At 34.1% G+C, this 18,830-nt stretch overlaps 1 protein-coding gene across 6 annotated transcripts in view; it reads right to left on the minus strand.

The window, feature by feature from the left end:
- Positions 1 to 18,830, minus strand: part of LOC110827030 (uncharacterized) — a 66,801-nt gene that overhangs the window by 25,754 nt on the left and 22,217 nt on the right. For 3 of the 6 annotated variants that reach the window (XM_022058269.2, XM_087359226.1, XM_022058270.2), the window contains exons 2-3: positions 17,104 to 17,312; positions 3,645 to 3,772 (exon numbers count right to left, since the gene is read on the minus strand). In XM_022058269.2, the coding sequence (XP_021913961.2) occupies positions 3,645 to 3,772; positions 17,104 to 17,179 (204 nt within the window). In that variant the 5' untranslated portion in view covers positions 17,180 to 17,312. The remainder of the gene's footprint in view (positions 1 to 3,644; positions 3,773 to 17,103; positions 17,313 to 18,830) is intronic. The other 3 variants (XM_022058268.2, XM_022058265.2, XM_022058266.2) reach the window with 1 other exon arrangement.

The following is an 18,830-nucleotide window of genomic DNA, read 5'->3' on the forward strand; positions in this document are numbered from 1 at the left end:
CACTGGTACTTGAACCCAGAACACCTTTTCCGAAGTTTCAACCTTTATAAAATCTCTTCCTGTTTTAAAGAAATAAATATGCCAGGTTTGGTTCAAAAAAAAAATTGTTCATTTTCGACTTATAAGCGAAAACACACACGAAATTATATTGAAGATGCAACTGGTTTCTATGGAGACTGACGTATGTATTAACGTAAGCTATATTTCTCCTTAAATTCTTAAGGTTTACAGTTGTATTATGAATTTTGGGTAATTTTAAAATATTATGTTACAGTTCGCTAATATACCATTTGAAATCCAACTATGTACTCCCTTGTCAACAAAGGCCTATACAAAATTTAATTAATCCCTTTAAATAACATGCAAATTCTACACAATGGATGTAGCTAGGAGGAATAGTTCTAATGTGAAATGTTACCTCATTAGTCTGAGTTTGGTGGCATTTGGAGTGAGGCGGTCGATTTTGGTACAAATCTGGCCTCAGTCACCGTGAAGATATTTTAACATTTAATTTACTTAAAATTGGCTTTTATAAATTTTCTACACCGAATGTAATTAGCATAGATAATGGTTTAATAAACTGTATTACTGTTCAACACAAACAAGTCTGATACCCGTAAATTTTTACGGGTATGAAACTATTGTTAGTAATATAATATTACGGGTCGAACACTTCCAATCACAAGAATATTATATATCATTGCGATATTTATAAAATTCACTGAACGATCTTTAAATAACTTGTAAATATATACGAGAATGGAGCGTTATATATTACACTCATTTCTAGCTGAAGATTTTAACGAAAAATACGTTCTAACAAGACGCAAGATGACTTTCTTTTGTCAGATGTTAAGTGGCGAGAGGGAAGTATCTCGATTCTAGGAAACTCGATGTACAGAAAACAAATAAACAAACAAATCCTATTGTTAAGGTTAAACAAAAGAAAACCTGGTTCTGATTCCGACTATTTGACTGTACGAATTTAATGTTAAAGCCACTCTATTTCATTTTGTACGATTAACTTATATTTAAAAGACGTGAAGGTAAATTACAAAGTCTAACGAATTCAAAACAGCAACTTTGAATAGAATTTCTTTCTAACTGAAGAGAAATTGGAAATCCCCTCTTTATATATCGTCTCTAGTTCTGTAAGAAACCATATCAAGACACTTCTACGTTCAAACTGTGCATTGGAAGTTATGTTTAAGCCCTGAAAACTTTGTGCGTTAAGTTTAAAATACAAGTTTATTGTTACGTTTTAATTAATCGGATGATAATGTAATATTAACAAATACAGACATCTTAATTTTGCATATTTTGTTTTATGATAATTCTTTTATTCAAAGCCTCGTGGCACACTTGTCAAAAGGTTGAGAACCTTACGATATATTTATGACATGACATGAATTAATGTAAAAAAAAACGTTGTTTAATGTAACAAATTGGACAGACGACTAACTAACAAACAAACAAATATTCACTAAGAATGTGCACACAGATTTTACAGTACGCTTCGACGCAGTTTGGAGTCGACTGCAGTTTAACAGCGTTCGATATATCGATCCATGAATTCGTAGTTAAAGATTCTTTATATTATTTACAAGTAGTTTAGAGGCGCAAATACGGAAGATATAATTAAATATATCAACATGTCTCGAATCAAACCGTCCAACGTAGTCATAATGTAACTATACATATTAAAGTATATTAATTTTTATTTAAAATATTAATTATCTATATTTATTACATAATACTGTTATGGTGATAACGTTAATGAGATCGCGGTTTATATAAAAGCATGAAAAACACTGGTTGAAAGACGTCGGGAAAACAGCCACTTGCAAGACCAAGATAGAGAAGAAAATGTGAATAATATAAGTTTATATTTTAGACAGACGGGAGACGTATGAAACATGACAAAGAAAAAAGACCTGCGGAGAGTTTTCCATTAGTGATATTGAAACCACCCGTTCTATTAGCAGATAATTACTCTGTTAATACTTGCGTCTGAGACTGTCATTAAGTCTGTAGCTAATTCTACCGGACTCCACAACTGTGAAAAACTCAAATCCTACAAGTAACTTCAAGGCTATAATTCTAACCTAACCTACAATTATATGACAGCACTAGCTGGAGGTTAAGTATAAATAATGATAAGTAAAACTCACTGGCCTTTCTGGGTTAGATTTTTTAAATCCGTGATATATTTATGTTACATACGGCGAGATAACGTGTACAAAAATCAATGTGTTCTAGAACTGAAGGGCAGAATTAAAATACAAATTTTTGCTACGTATCTGCATAACAGACGAGTACTCGTTTGTGAACATTTTTTAAAATTTATTTTGCATTGTGTACATTATTATAAACCGCCACGGTGGTCTAGCGGTTAGAACGCTGGCCTTGTAATCCTGGGGGTCTCGGGTTCGATTCCCGGCGGTGCCCGAATTTATAACTTGTGTTGGGCAAGGCCGTGGTCTAGGCAACACGGAGTTTTCCTCCGTGGCATCCCATTCACACACAGAAGAAGGCAATGGCAAACCACTTCTGGATCATCTGCCAAGAACGTAAATGAACAGGTCCCAGTCCGAGAAAAGGATGGAAGGATCCTGTTCATATGGACCTGTCGTCAGACAGAACACTAATAATAAATAATAACATTATTATAACCGTCGCTATGGTAATGTTATTAAGGGATTTTTGACATTATGAAATATATTCATGACTGCTTTATATTTTAGCGTCATTTTTGACGAGTAATTTTCTATTTTCACGATAACAGCTTTATCGCGTGTAAGTAGAATGTGGATATTTCACAAGTTTACTGTCTGTCTTGAATACCATTGCAAGTCAAGGAAGTTTCAGCTAACGAAGGTTGGGATTTGGAGATTTGTAATGTAGGTCACACAGGGCTCAACTGCAGATTTCTTGACTTACTGATTGATCCAGAAACTTCTCGTAGAATGTATGGCCCCTAAGCCATCAGTACTTTCAACAAAGTTCCTCCTACATGCAAAGAATTAAGGGGAAAAAAAGGGGGCAGGAATAGCTCGTCAAACATAACCTAAAACTTCCCACAGGCTACAGACTCGAATGGAAAATAATTGTACTCGTTTTTGGTTTATTAATCCACGCAATTCTAAATGCTTAGATGACCATGTTAGTTTATTGATTAAACGATGCTTTATCAACTATATTTATCGTATTATTATCATATAAGCAGACCATCTAACTCTACAGAACTTTCTTAACAACTGAAAGATTCTCAGCTAAACAAAAATGTCTGCATTTTGTTAAATGTTCCTTTCCGTACCCAAACGACCCCTGTTTAATATCCATCTTGAGCTACACGAATCCAATCTACACCTTCCTTCCAGGCTCTACGTCCAAATTTTACAAATTTATCATAGAACCTAACTAAAAGTCTTGTCGACTTTAATGTCCTCGATTTTATGATCCAAATCATATTTTATGAAGAGCAGAATCATTTTGTCATTGTGATAACCGAAATTCCGTCCTGATGATGATACTACATAAACGTGGACTCGTACTTTCTTGCCGCGGATGTGAGCAGACGAACTATCTGAAAGCCTCAAAGCAGAACTACAACACAGCTTAAGTTAAGTAAAATTAATACTCACTCTTTTCCTGAACTCTGGAGGGATGCCACCTGGTAACCGTGCTACCATCTTCATGGCGTCTCGCCATTGCGTGAATCCACTGTCTCCCGGATAAGGCATTACACTGAAGCGAATTCGCGTGTCCTGACCTGCAGCAACAGAAAACTCAAATAAGACACCGCGTCATTTCTATGACCTATCTCACAAAAAACTTTCTTCAGATGCATCATAAGTACGTCACAATGCAAGTCTTATTCCAAGACCGAGATAAACTCCATATCTGACGCTTGAGGCTACAGAAAAATGAGCATTTATACAGGGTGTCCAACTTAAAACGCGATATTTGTGATATTTGCTGACGTCAATATAATACTTCCTTATCAGGATACGCTTTGCTCAATGCTTTGAAAACATCAGCAGAAGAATATTTGTAATTCTTTTCTTATACCTTTATCACAAATTCTATTGTGGTCTTCAAAAACTATTTCTTTAAACAAGAACCTTCTTCTAGATACAAATTTGATAATCGTGGATAGAAGTAAAAACTAAAATCACGGATATTTGTTTCATAAAAGATTCATCATGAAGTCCTTCTGAAATTATGCATGCTTTTAAAAACGTAGGCCCTGAAATTCGAATTAATTTTTATAAGTTTTTAAAAAAAATTTAAACTTCTTTTAGATTTTTGAAAAAGTAATACGTAACAATTTAGACAACATTCATATGATTCAGAATAGTCCACTGTTTGGGCTCTCTTAAACACGGCAATAACCACTCAGAATTAATAAAATCCGAGACAAATCTTAACCAATCAAACTATTACCAATTTCTCATGCAGAAATCTTCAGAGAATTAGATAATTATTACTGAAACAACTATCCTCACTACCTCATCCTATTGTCTAGACATCCTTTATCGATTTCCAGTTGATTATACCACATCTTTTAGTTCAGACAATGTCCCCACAATCCAATAAACAATCCGACTGTCATTTCGGTCTAACAAACAAAGCCATTTGGTTTATCCCCGTAATCCATTCAAATACAATTCACGTGGACTAGAAATTAACCTGTCATATCCCAGGTTGCTTATACGTCCTTAATGGTCTTGTCTGTTCACTCAGATCCAAATTACTGGAACAAACCCTGCTGGTAGGTGAATTATAGTCACTCTGTCCTGGGATTTCACTCTGACATACAACCTCCGTCACTAAAATCTTGCGTTTTCGAAGGAAAATTCACATTATAATAAACAAACTGTAATTATTATTGGCTGTATTAATTTCGTCTATCATTTAGTATTATAAAAAATAACACAAAGTTTGTGTAACTGGAACAATTTTAGTCTATAGAGAAACGTTTTGTGTTTATAACAAGATACTTCCGTTAAAATAAACTAAATCTCAGTCACTGGACAACCACGGTCAACTGAAGATCATGTTTCTTTAACGGGCGATAAACAAAATTTGATGTTATATTCGTAATAGCAAACGACAGACAGAAATAATAAAAGTAAAATAACATCACTTTATAACTGAATTAATCTCCACGGAATAATCGTATTTAAACTTGTATTAAACACAATCGCCCAAAGAAATGTACATAAAATCAACAAGAACCATTTTACATAATTAACCCTTTAAAGCTGAAGTTCGTCTGAATAGCATTTAATAATCAAGCCCGTACCGCAAAGAAAACACAACACTTTACCATTACACACATCAACTAGTTAACGCTGTTTACACTGGAAATCATTAGAAATCTATAAATACACAAGTAAGAGTTAAATATTGTTGTAGAAAGTGAGAATATATTTACCAGAATATTTTAAATGATTACAATTCAAGTACGAATAGTCAATATGGAAATACCTCGAAGAGAGAATAACAACAGCATGGTTCTTAGATAAATAAATAGTTTGGTCATGACACGATAAAGGCTTATCAACACGGAGGACCGAGTTCACTTCGTATTTGTGGAAATGGACACTGAACACAGCTGTTTCAACCTCGAAGCTGATTTGTATTCAAAATAGGCAGATATCCTTTGCGGGTTATGGAAATTGTACTCAGATAATGATAAATTTGTAAGAACAAAATTAGAATCTTTAATCTGAAGGTCTAGGCAACACGGGGTTTTCCTCCGTGGCATCCCAACAATTACTCCATTCACACACAGAAGAAGGCAATGGCAAACCACTTCTGGATCATCTGCCAAGAACGTATATGAACAGGTCCCAGTCCGAGAAAAGGATGGAAGGATCCTGTTCATATGGACCTGTCGTCAGACAGAACACTAAATAAATATAAATAAAATAATCTGAAGGTATTTGAGAACAAAGGTTTGAAGACACGATTTGAAAGTAACAAAGTCAATATAAATTACACAATGAAAATATTTTTAAGTTTATTTAATCAAAAAGAAAAACTGGAACAGGAGTGGGAATATGACGTGTGTCATTGTCTAAGATTATTTGCAAATATATATAATTCATTTTAAAAATTTACAACCCGACATACTGTAAAAGAACTGTACGTTCTAGTCTAAAAGGACGTGAGAGGGAGTCTGAAGATATAACAAACAAAATTCTTTCACAAATACTGTGATCAAACACTCCAGGATATAAAGCCGCCAGACAGTGACGTTTTGGAAAAAAAAGAAAAATTCTAAAGTTATTATATACAACCTCACAAAGGTATGTTATAGAAATATGACAAGCCATATAAATGCTTTTGACAGTGGCATTCGGGACAAAACATTGTAAATATTACACAAAGCAAAAAATTGTAAGAAAAATGTTATTAAAATATGACAGGATTTATAGGAACATACAATTGATATAAACACGTGTGTTCAGCGACGAGAACATTACTAACCACAGCGCTGTTTTATGTCAAATGTAATGAAACCAAGCGGTTAGAATATGAATATTACTGTCAAGACCTGGGTTCGACCCAAAGAAATACATGCAGGACAGTGGGGTAGTGTCTTCTCCCAAATACTTCTGCCCTTCGCCGACAATCGTTCTAACAGTGCGTCCATAATCAAATGTCTCCGAGATGTGGGTTAGAATCTGTCAATAAATAGGCTGACATTTTGACAAACTTCGTTTTCTACACGTGACTTCAATTGTAATCCAACACGTGTCAGTCACAGGAAGAAAACTTTAAGTCTCTAGAAAATACTTTGTGAACAAAAAGTTTCAAAGACTCAAAGCAGACAGAGGTTTGTGTAATGCAAATAAGTCCTCGTATGTGATGTATTAGGCGTCTTGAACTTTTAAAGCGTGGCTGATTACATAAAAACTCTTTCAAGAATATTAACAGTAATAAAATACAGACGTATGGAAACTTCCTAACTTATCGAATAACAACGCTGAAAATATTCCAAAGCAACAAGGTGTTTAAACACGAACACGCAGGAGAATCTGTAAGAAATTTAGCACTTTTTAATGAAAATCGAATGTTCGTTACCGTGTTCACAAAACCCCATCACTGATACCTCACCTAAGTAAAATTAACCCAGTCTACATCATCATAGTAATTTGCACTAAAATTCATTTTAATATTGTACTCTCATCGACGACTAGATGTTCCAAGTATCTTACCTTTCACTTTTTCAGACTCAAACTCCGTATGCATTTCTTATGTCTCCCATGCGCACTACACAACCCAAAATCTCACCCTCCTTGATATCATAATTCTAATAATAATTTCCGAGATATATTTTTGATATTGTTAGGAATCGAATAATACGTATTTCATTTTGTATATCTCCAGTTTTCATTTTAAGTAAATTCAACAGCTGGTTAAATCTCTTTTAAATATTCACGAGTTTAAGCCAGTAGATTCAAAATCCCACTGCTCACATATAAAATACGTACAGGGTTTGGAAACGAAATATATGCACATTTATAATGTTAGGAGCTGCAGGAAGTTTAAGGCGTAAACACGATTAAATTTTATAATTTTTAAACTGCACCAAAATAAGAATGACTTACATCAAATATCCTTAGAGAAGGCATGAAAACTCAGAATTATGGAGGCTACAAAAATTGGTTAATTGAATATTTGCTGAAACCAGGGGTATCAAAGGACACACAAAGTCAGGTTCATAATTCAAAGACTTTCAAATAAAGTGACGTTTACCCTAAGTCCCCCAAGAGTGTGCTGTTGGTTGTTTTCATTAATTTGTAAACATGTAGAAACGTTTGTGAAAATTTAAAATTGTAAAGGATGGCCATCTCAAAAATTTTTTTTTTGTCTAAATCACTCAGAAAATAAAGTAGGATAAAGCAATGCAAAAGTTAAAATTCTGTAACATTTAAGCGATAACTTCATTAATAAATGTACGGAATTACTGTATTACGTTTGCGCACAGTGTAATTAAGTTACACGGTTTAAATCAACAACTTTTACCGTTCTGAATTCGGTACATTTACATGAGTACCAACAGGAAAAAGTGTATTTACCTATGATTACAAAAAAACCACTGCAGACTTCAGATACGTTTTTTAATCAACAGTGATAAACACACTGACTCTGTAGACAGAAATTTGAGGGTTTTTTATCCTTGTAGTTCCTCTCAGCAACGCCTTTAAAGTGCTGATCACAGCCACCGCTAACTTATACTCTCCGCAATAATATTCATATTAGTGTAGCTTATAACCCGTCAAATTTGACGGGAATAAAACATTATTATGCTGAACAGTAATATAATAACGGTATATTTATATAAATTTCTTTACTAATTAAATTAATCGTGGTAGTCGATAATTAAAATGATTAATACAATCCATCGTATATTTATAGTTAATTTTAGACTCCGCAATAACTGTAAATTCATTAATGGGATTTATTCTACTTACAAAGACCACGCTTTTGAGCTCAAGTTTAAAAGATCCTATTTATAACACTCGTGTTATAAGGCAAGTCCATGTTACATTCATTAGTCGTTCTCGAGGTATAAGATTACGTTATATATTATGTCGGGGGTACAGTTTCATTCTAATAAGCCATTTTATTCCTAAGAGCTCAATTAACGTGGGGTAATGAGGACCACGTGATAAGAAAAAAACTATACTTAAGCACAGACGTAATACTCTTGGAACACGTATTTTAATACAAAAAATATACATCCATATGTGTACCATCAAGAAATTGACACAATCATAAAAATAAATTCAAAAACGATGGTGTTCATGTGGTTTTGGAATCTACTGGCGAGTCTACACGGCGCCAAAACCTAACCTATACTAACCAAACCAAACCAAACCTAACCTAACCCAACAATGTCTGACCTAATCTAACCTAACATAACCAAACCTTACCTAACCTAACCTATCCTAACCTAACCTATCCTAATCTAACCAATCCTAACCTAACCTAACCAAACCTAACCTAACTTAACTAACCTAACCTCACTGCCGTAAAAACCTCAATTCTCATCCAAACATTATCAACATGAAAATGTGTAAAAGGAATATAATTAATCCGGTATTTTTTAATGGACAGACAGACGGATAGTTTATACGCAGCGGCCTAGCAACAAGTATGACCTTGACATGTTACAGCGTAGGTTGGAAGAGTCTATTACACGGGGGTGGTCGCGTTTCTAATTTTATTTTTGTACTGAGTACGCGATCGGTTTTTGGGTTGCGTTTTAAATGATAAACAAGTGTAAGTCTTGTAAGGCTGATGGGAGATGGAAATGGGGATAATGGATCGATAAAAAGTTGTGTTGGGTCACATGGACGCCAGGTTTGAGAGGGTTGGCGATTCGCCAAGCTGCCTGGGGCTTCAGTTAGCTTACATTACACAGAACAGTCGCTGACAATGTATTCAGCTGTCCTTATACAGGAATGATTTTAAATATTTTTGTATATTACCCACTCTATGAGGTGTAATTTGCATTTGCCGGGGATAGAACTCTGGTAATTCAGAAATAAAAGTTCCAGAATGAAAGAAGTTGACATACTAGAACAACTGATGTGACATAATCAGAAAATAAAATTAATACAATTTTAGTGAAATAAATTTTAAAATTTACAACATAAAAATACACGTAACTAAAATTTAAACAAAGGCCTGTGGACTCTGACGACGCAAAGAAGTATATTCATGAAAATATAACACCAGTACTTGAAGGTTTATTCATAGGATTCTCTTGTGTTGGTTCTCTTCTGTAAAATGAATTCAACCTTACGAAATCCGTATCGCTTTTTCCTTCACGTGAGTTAAGGAACTGGATCCCATGTCAAGAGCGTGTTTCCAGGACGGAAAAAAAAATAAGAACAAGATTTAGACGGTTGAAAGAAATCTACGGCACAGAAGCAGTAAGACCGTCATATAAGAGCACTGGATAAAAAATGTCACTGTGTACTGGTGATTAAGTTTTGTTCTGAAATCAAATAAATTATCTCAAATACATTTACAACGCACATTCGCCAACATCAAAGAAAAATATTCCTTTTTAATTAACCTGTTCACTAAACAAATTATATATGCTAATATAAAGTTCAACTTTTTATTTTCTTTGTACTAAAAACAAAGATTAAAAATATTTTTATTGCAAAATATTTCAACACCAAAATCTCATTATAAGGAATAATAATAAAAGTTATAAATCATAACCTCATACAAAGTAATTCAGGTACGCTGTAATTAACCATCATACTGGCTTTGTAGTTCATAACATGATGCCACGTAAATCAATCAATGATACTTCAAACGCAACTGTCAATGTTCAGGGACAATGTAATACTTTAACATTATATAAAAATTAATATTATTAAGCTACAGAATTTTATGTGCACAAAATAACAGTGTAACGTCACAATTTATATTTAAGGGCGTTTGTGTTAAATCCACATTTAAGTTATAGATGGAGCCACCCACCCGGTTGTGTAGACAGCTAAGGATTCCCCATGTGGGGATTCCTCCAAAGTCACTTCCGTATTAAAAAAAACATGTAGTTCTTTGAGTGAAGTATATATATATATATATATACGATATAGAAAAATTAAAATTAACCATCGAACAAAGGATAGGAGCCAATTTAGGAAGACGTTTCGTCAGATAATTTTAGTACAGCGTTATTCAAGAAGAACTTTTAATTTTTATCTTGTATTTTTAGCTATACGACACATTTCACGGAAAACACCGCACAATGTGTATAAAGAACTTACTTCTTGTAAGCAATAAACGATCATTAGCCTCTGAAGTCATATGACAGCTTTTTGTTACAACTGTGAATGTCTACGTTTCATAAAACGAGAGAAATTTTTAATTGGATGAATACATAAAAATTACCAGACCAGACTAAATACATTACAGTTAGTTATGTACAAGAACAAAAGGTCAGATATTCTGCATAGACGCACAAAATATCCACACCGCAGTTTAGTTTGTACATCGAGAATCTTGTAAAACTTCCAAAGCCAGGCCGAACCAAAATCCTTAATATTACAATGCACAGATAAATCCCCACCCATGAATTCAATAGATTAACCGCGTAATTGAATTTCGGTCCACACAACTCGTTTTGAAAGTCACGTACGTCGTATTTTTTTTTAAAATGTCGGTGGAAGGTTTATCAGAATAAATGTGATATTTTAAAGTTCAAATCCGTGGTCGTCTGTTACATAATATATCGCTGCAAACAAAGAAGACTGATTAATCTGGGCTGTTGCTAATGAAGCAAAGCATTGAGACATTTTATCACACAGGGGATCAGTGAACAAAAGACGAGGTTATCAAAGCGGTACAAATGTCAATAGCAAAAAGATGGAGGCTGGCAAGTATACTTTAGCTAAATATATATATATATATAAGCCTATACTGAAAATACTGTACAAACTTGTTCAGTGAGCTGTCCCTGATTAAATCGATATATCGAGATGATATATTTGTCCGACACGAACTGCATACAAACAGTAACAACACATAACGGTCAGTAATTAACGAATGTGTAATTACTTTTACATCGGATTTTATTCTCAGTTTTAATATTTTAAATATTGTAATTAACTGTAATTAAAACATATATGTATTACAATAAAATTATAATAGCTCTTCTTACGTTCATACAGGGCAATAATTGTCCCAAAATTTTTCCAATATTTAACAGATTAAACATATCACTTCTCTCTGTATAGGTATTTAACAAAAGCTTCCAAGACAAAATCCACAATATTTACGTATAGGTAGATTAATTAACATTATTTAAAAATTGCGAAAAAATCGCGACAAATAATTATAGATAATTGGGAAAGGCAAGTATCTGTAAGTGTTTGCAAAATACTTTGATATGAAACACACAGAGAAGTCAAGTCATTTGACAACGTAAGAACGAGATAAAAATAGTTAAGGGCAATATTGGAATATTTTCATTGTATAATTGGCAATACTGTTGAGGCGAGGCCATACGGTATCTCAAGGTCAGATGGTAACATGCTGCAAGTGTGGTTCAATTTTAGACCGAGTATGAAGATGGCTGTCTTATAAGATGTTGAGCGTGTAGGCTGGTAGGTATTAAGTTACATTTCAAAGGGCCTTACTTCTTCCTTCATCAAAGCAATTAGTGTCTTCGTCTTGATAAAGTTTACCTTTTAAATATGTGTAAGCATGACGTCAAAGTTTCCTTTAAAAACTTATTTTTTTTCTTATTGTATTATTCTCCTTCTTGTATACGAACATAAAAGCTTCTAGGATGGCATACGTAAACAGTCTGAAGATAAACTTTTCAGCGAGCTTTCCAAAAAACCCAAAATACTTTGACACAAAATAGCTGACGCATTCATCAAACTAACAAGTGGTTATGTCAGGAATTGCAAAGAAACCTGAAATGCTGTTTTTAGATACTTTATAGAGGTAGGAATTTATTTTAAAGTTCGCGTAAAGAACAGAAACGTTACGCGACATTTTACGTTGTAATGGCGGTGAAGATTTCGCTGTTGGTGTTCTGGGATGTGACGCTGTGTAGCTTGTAGACAAATAATAACAACGTTTCCTGAGATCATGCTATCTCCATCTTCAGAGTCTTCAGCCCTTGGTATCTATCTACAAGTCTACATAACATTATAACCCAGAAGATCAAAATAGACAAACAATCTGAACTCCTTTTATACTTCGCAGAAATACTTAAATACGGAATTGTAATTATCTTATATTATTAAGATATTTTTATAAGCTACACATTTAAGTTTCATATTAATTTTGATATATAATAAGATTACATTCTCATCCCATTGTTATTGGACAACAAACATCGACTATAAAACCTCAAAAATGTGTAGTAAAATGTAAGTTTCAATGAATATATATCAAATCTAAAACTTCTTGACGATGGTGAAGAGTCAATTGAATAAAAATTTTCTTGGATATTATCCATCGTCTAGTAAATATAAAACGTAAAACGACGTTTCGGAGATGGGACTCTATCCCAGTCTTCAGGTTCCTACACAGTCCGGAGATAGGGATTAGCTCTATCTAGTGGGCCCAACTGTGTAGGAACCTTAAGACGGAGATAGAGTCCCATCTCCGAAACGTCGTTTTACGTTTTATATTTACTAGACTATGGATAATATCCAAGAAATTTTTTTATTCAATTCAGTGAATATAATTGTGCATTGAACAAAATGCTACTTGTATTCTACAGATCGCGGTTTCAAATTTCAGCTCCGAGACAAAGAGTGACCGTTTTATTTCGTGGTTTTACTCAGTGTCTCCAGGCAAATATCGGAATGGAACCTTAAATTACGCAACGACAGTTTCATTCCGTATTTTTTTTAATTACGTTTCAGACATCAGGGTACATAACAACAGTGACAAGTATGAATGATCAAAAACTGCAGTAGAATTTGGGTCAAAGTCATTTGAATGTTCCATAATGAAGTTGCAAACTCCATTACGATGAAAAGCAATTCCATTTCCCGATATAAATTCAGAGCGCAAGGAAAATAAAGGAAGGAACAGAGAACACATTTCTAATAAGAGGAATTCAATTTGATATTCCATTAATCATATTTATACTATTAGAATAAATACACCCAGCCACTTCGTACAGTATTGAAGCTATACAAAATATCTCGGAGACAGTGGTTCAAATTCTGACAGAATAGTTACCACAGTATTTTACATTCAACGAAAAATTACCCTAACAAAACTTAATAATATCTACCACCAAACAAAATATAAGCGATTTGTGTTAATTGGCCCACATAATGCTCACAGGGCCACCATGTTGGTAATACATGGAATAAAAAAAGATACAAAGTTTTAATCGTGAAATCAGAAGGGTAAATTATAGGTATAGATGACATGACAATATTAAAATAGATTTTAAACAAATGTATAAAAAGACAAATCTTCGATGAACATTGACAGAAGAGGATTTATAAGCCTCAAATCGGACTAGTTCAGAAACTAAAGAAATATATTATCAAATTTTTGACGTATTAATGACCCTAATTCGGGTACAAATCATTTTTAATTTCAAATATCCATAGGTACGTAACTGTTGAGAATCAAACCATTTCTAACCGGGGCTGACCTCAGGAAAGATATCCTTAAGGATTAATACGCAGTCAACGGACCCTTGTACGCAGTTAAAATGATAATAGATTACCTTGCTCTGAGTAATATTAGAATCTGCTTAGCAGATCGTGCGTGGCGACCGGTATCTGACAGCTGACATACACACAATTTAACAAAACAACCGATACACATGGTGTGTTCCCAGTAGCACACAGCTGCATGTGTTCAGTGGATAAATTATCTGCCCGCAGGTTCCACTAACGTGACCAATGATACCTCAAGATACATCGTCTTTCCCAGAAAACATGTTATATTCAAACACGCAAGTGTCCAGGACACTGAAGCATCTGTAACTGTCTAGAATCATATCCGAGAGACACTCGGTTCGAATCTCTATAAGATTACAGGCTAAGTAAACCGATATATTTCGTGATTTTCCTAAGTCTCCCTACGCAAATGGATAACAGTCACTTGATTTTAGTCATTCATTGTTCATAATCATCTTCTAACCTCATAAGATGCTATTTTTTTTGTAGTGTTCTGTCTGACGACAGGTCCATATGAACAGGATCCTTCCATCCTTTTCTCGGACTGGGACCTGTTCATATACGTTCTTGGCAGATGATCCAGAAGTGGTTTGCCATTGCCTTCTTCTGTGTGTGAATGGAGTAAATGTTGGGATGCCACGGAGGAAAACTCCGTGTTGCCTAGACCACGGCCTTGCCCAACACAAGTTATAAATTCGGGCACCGCAGGGAATCGAACCCGAGACCCCAGGATTACAAGGCCAGCCTTCTAACCGCTAGACCACCGTGGCACAAGATGCTATATAATTCTTTTTAATTTGGAAAGCGACGGTAAAGATCTTAATAATAAAGACATAACAACACACTGCTTTGACAGATTATGAAAATAGCGTTTGATAGTCTAACAGTGAATAAGTCAAGCGAATTATTACGAACTATGACAATACCCACTGCCAAGTTATAAAATATATGTACAATCTGATACCGATTGTGGATTTAATCACAATATTATGTGGAGAATATGAACTAAAAGCATGTAATTAAACTCTATCAAACTCCATCACGTGTTATTTGCAACAGATCACGTAAAGTGACATGTACGGGGCATGTAATAATTGGGATAAATGAATTAACATAAAGATTTGGTCGGGAAATCTGAAACGAAGATACCGTTTGGGAGTCAGACATGGATGGATGAAGGATAATAAAATGGATTCTGAAAAGGACACGAGACTGTGATTTGGTTTCATCTGGCTCAAAACCCATCTCATAAGTAGTTCAATTTAAAAGAAAGGAACATTTATTTAAAGTCATAGTGTTGAAGAAATTTCCAATTGTGGCTGTAGTATAAGACAGACAGACAGACAGATACAAAGCTTCTTCCGTAACACAGAAAGATGTACAGAGTTCGAATTCTCTGTCGTAAGAGATACGAAGCCAAATTCTATAGGTACAGAAAATCATGGAACCTGATAAACGTGACATGACGACAGGATTTTCGATAGAACTATTCAGCAAAATTACATTCTCTCTACGTCAGTACCGAAATCATCTCAGAGCTTAACAAAGGGAGTGATATTTACATTTTACTATCTTAACTGGATATGAGGTTTGGTAGTTATCGATTTAAATCAGCGAATGAGAATACGATATTGTACAGGACGTTCTAAACCTACAACCTGATAAATTTTCAGTAGCCCGCTTACATTCTGTAATTCTCTGTCAGTATATGATGTAACGTCTTATATCAGAGAAAAAAAGACTTATTAATGACGTCATCAATGGTAGTTGCTATCTCTGTGAATAAATTGCCGTGAAAAAACTCAAATCCTACGATATTTTCCCACATTTCTGTATTTATTAATCGTAAAAATTAAGACGTAGTATATTCAGACTGCCATGATAACTCATTCTTGAATCTAGCATAAGTTGCTATAATACTGTCACGTTACAAATTCTTAATCTGTGTGCGATGTTGTGGAATGAATTCGGGTCCCGCAAAAGAATTATTACGTGCGATTTTATTTCACAGTATTAAAAGTGTCAGGGGAGTAAAATACATTTAGAAACGATAAAAAATCTTAAACATGTTTTATAGAATATTACGCTGTGTAATCTCGTAGAAACTGACGGGACGTTTCGGAGGTGTTTTACTGCCTGCATCATCACCTCAAACAGGCAGTAGGGAACCTATTAAACATTTATCCATTTCTACGAGATTACACATAGCAACATCTCCGAAGATGGTCCCCGCCGTAAAAATTTAAAATCGCAATGATAAAAACTCTGTATATTAAAAAATATATTAAAATTGGCCGTCAATCACAATATAAGATAATTAAAAGATTAAAATATCATTTTTCGTTCCGTATCGAGTACTCGATTTACATATGGAACATTTACGACATGTTTCGGCTATATATAGCCATCATCAGGTGTTATATTATAAACTTTTTAACTGAATTACTGATTTTTAATGCTTTTTAGTTTCCATTTTTCTTATTCGTAAATGTTCCACATGTAAATCGAGTACTCGATACGGAACGAAAAATGATATTTTAATTTTTTAATTATCTTATATTGTGATTGACGGCCAATTTTAATATATTTTTAATACTATTTAAATAAATCACAATATGACGCACATACAATATCTTAAAAACTCTGTAATCATTTCAGTCACAAAACACGTGGTAGGCACACAAAAAATTTAGATCGATTTTAGTCTTGATGGTTGTTGTACTGAAAAGGTGGTAACCATGTAAAAGACGAATATAATTTAAATATTCACAGGCGTTGAGTATATTCTGTATGAATAATAAAAATGTTTGCGATGCGTATCTAAATTCCACTCAGATAATAACACAGTGTCTGAGCTTTTGATGTAAATTAAATTAAAAGCAGTTTTAATTTCACTCACCGTGGTTTCTAGCAGTGCCACCTCCTGTGGATACGCCAGATGCGAGGCTTCTAAGAGAATTAAAAAAACCACTCATGCGTGCGGAATCATTACGCGATCACAAATTAACACGAGTGCAAAATTACACGCGTAACACTTATCATCATCACAAAGTATCTTCTCTGCGCTGTATCTTGTCACAAATTCGTCACTAATCTGTTATGCAGTCTCTACAAAAAATTAACACGATTTACAGGCATATAAATAAATATTTGTTTACATCTGATACCACATAGTCGCATATAATTCCACCAAATCATCATAAGAACTTAAATAAATACAAGAACCTTCCATGCGTATGTGTAACTTTAATCATTTAAATCCCGAACGTAACTATACGTCCCATCAGCTTCAGCAGAAAATAAACCTATATTTTATATTTACGTGTTTCGTATGATTCTCACTGCAAACAGCGATCATTTCCTTAAACATCATTAACCAGGTTGATATTTGTAATAGTAAAGTGTAGTGTTTTCTTTGAGGTAAGGACTGAATTCTTAAATTTTATTCAGACGAGCTTTTATTTTAAAGGTTCAATAAAATATAACGCTCTATAAATTGAAACATCAGCCCTAAAAACCAGTCTAAATATTATTAAAAAGAACGTCAGATTTGGGTGTCTTAAAATATTATTAATGATACGATAGAAAGAAAAAGTCAAACAGCATATACTCAAGTCCCAATTCTAGCCCATTAATCCAGGTTATAATCCTCACTAACTTCATAATACACGGCGAAAACAATTTTATTTTACTTAGGAAAACAATATCACATGTTCATGGTCATAAGAATTCAGTGTAAAATACTTTTAAATCAAGTCTTTCTTAATCTTAATGTTTTGTTTGAATTAAGAGACAATACTCGTATAAACTAAGCATCAGTGCAATTTTAATGACGTACGGCTACGACAGAATTATAGCTTTGATTTCAGAGTCTCTATTATTTTGTCCTGAACTTCAAACCTACGGCGAAAATAAACCTAAAGATAAATCTGACTTCTCCCACGAATCAGTCAGTGACGAGCGTGTTTACAGGCGAGTGATGTTAAAAATATTTACATCTACCGGTACATACAGTACGATTTTTTAGACGTGGCCGCTGAACAGAGCGTAAGGGAAAGAGTAAAAGTAGCTACAATTATATATGCAGTGGGTTAGTTAAGTAGTCAATTTGTTGATATATAACTGAACTAACCCACACAACCCTTTAATTAATTACCTCTGTCACTGTATTGGTCCAAATCTACTGCGCACCAAGTTTACAGCGGCCACGCTAAACAAACTGAACTGTAGATACCAACGTAAAACGTACTGATTCAAAGGGGAAAGATTTTTTCTCATTTCCATTCCTCACATTTTCGTTTCTTTCTTATCATTCCCGTGTTTCTTTACATCCTCTTCATTCGTCAGCCCTCCCCATTTAATCTTTATCCCTTTACCATGGTACAGAATAAAAGTAATACAAAAATAAGCCGTGCAAGGTTTTACGTCATTTGAAAGTCTTCCGCGAGGTCTGGCCACTTTTAAACAGAGCGAAAGCAACAACAAAACTGTATTTTATTTTTATTATTTATTTATTTATTTAGTGTTCTGTCTGACGACAGGTCCATATGAACAGGATCCTTCGATCCTTTTCTCGAACTGGGACCTGTTCATATACGTTCTTGGCAGATGATCCAGAAGTGGTTT

The sequence above is a fragment of the Zootermopsis nevadensis genome, unplaced genomic scaffold (genome assembly GCF_977971745.1).
Source record: "Zootermopsis nevadensis isolate Lab colony 2312 unplaced genomic scaffold, Znev_1.0 Znev_ptg000031l, whole genome shotgun sequence".
In the NCBI taxonomy this organism is placed as follows: Eukaryota; Metazoa; Arthropoda; class Insecta; order Blattodea; family Termopsidae; genus Zootermopsis; species Zootermopsis nevadensis.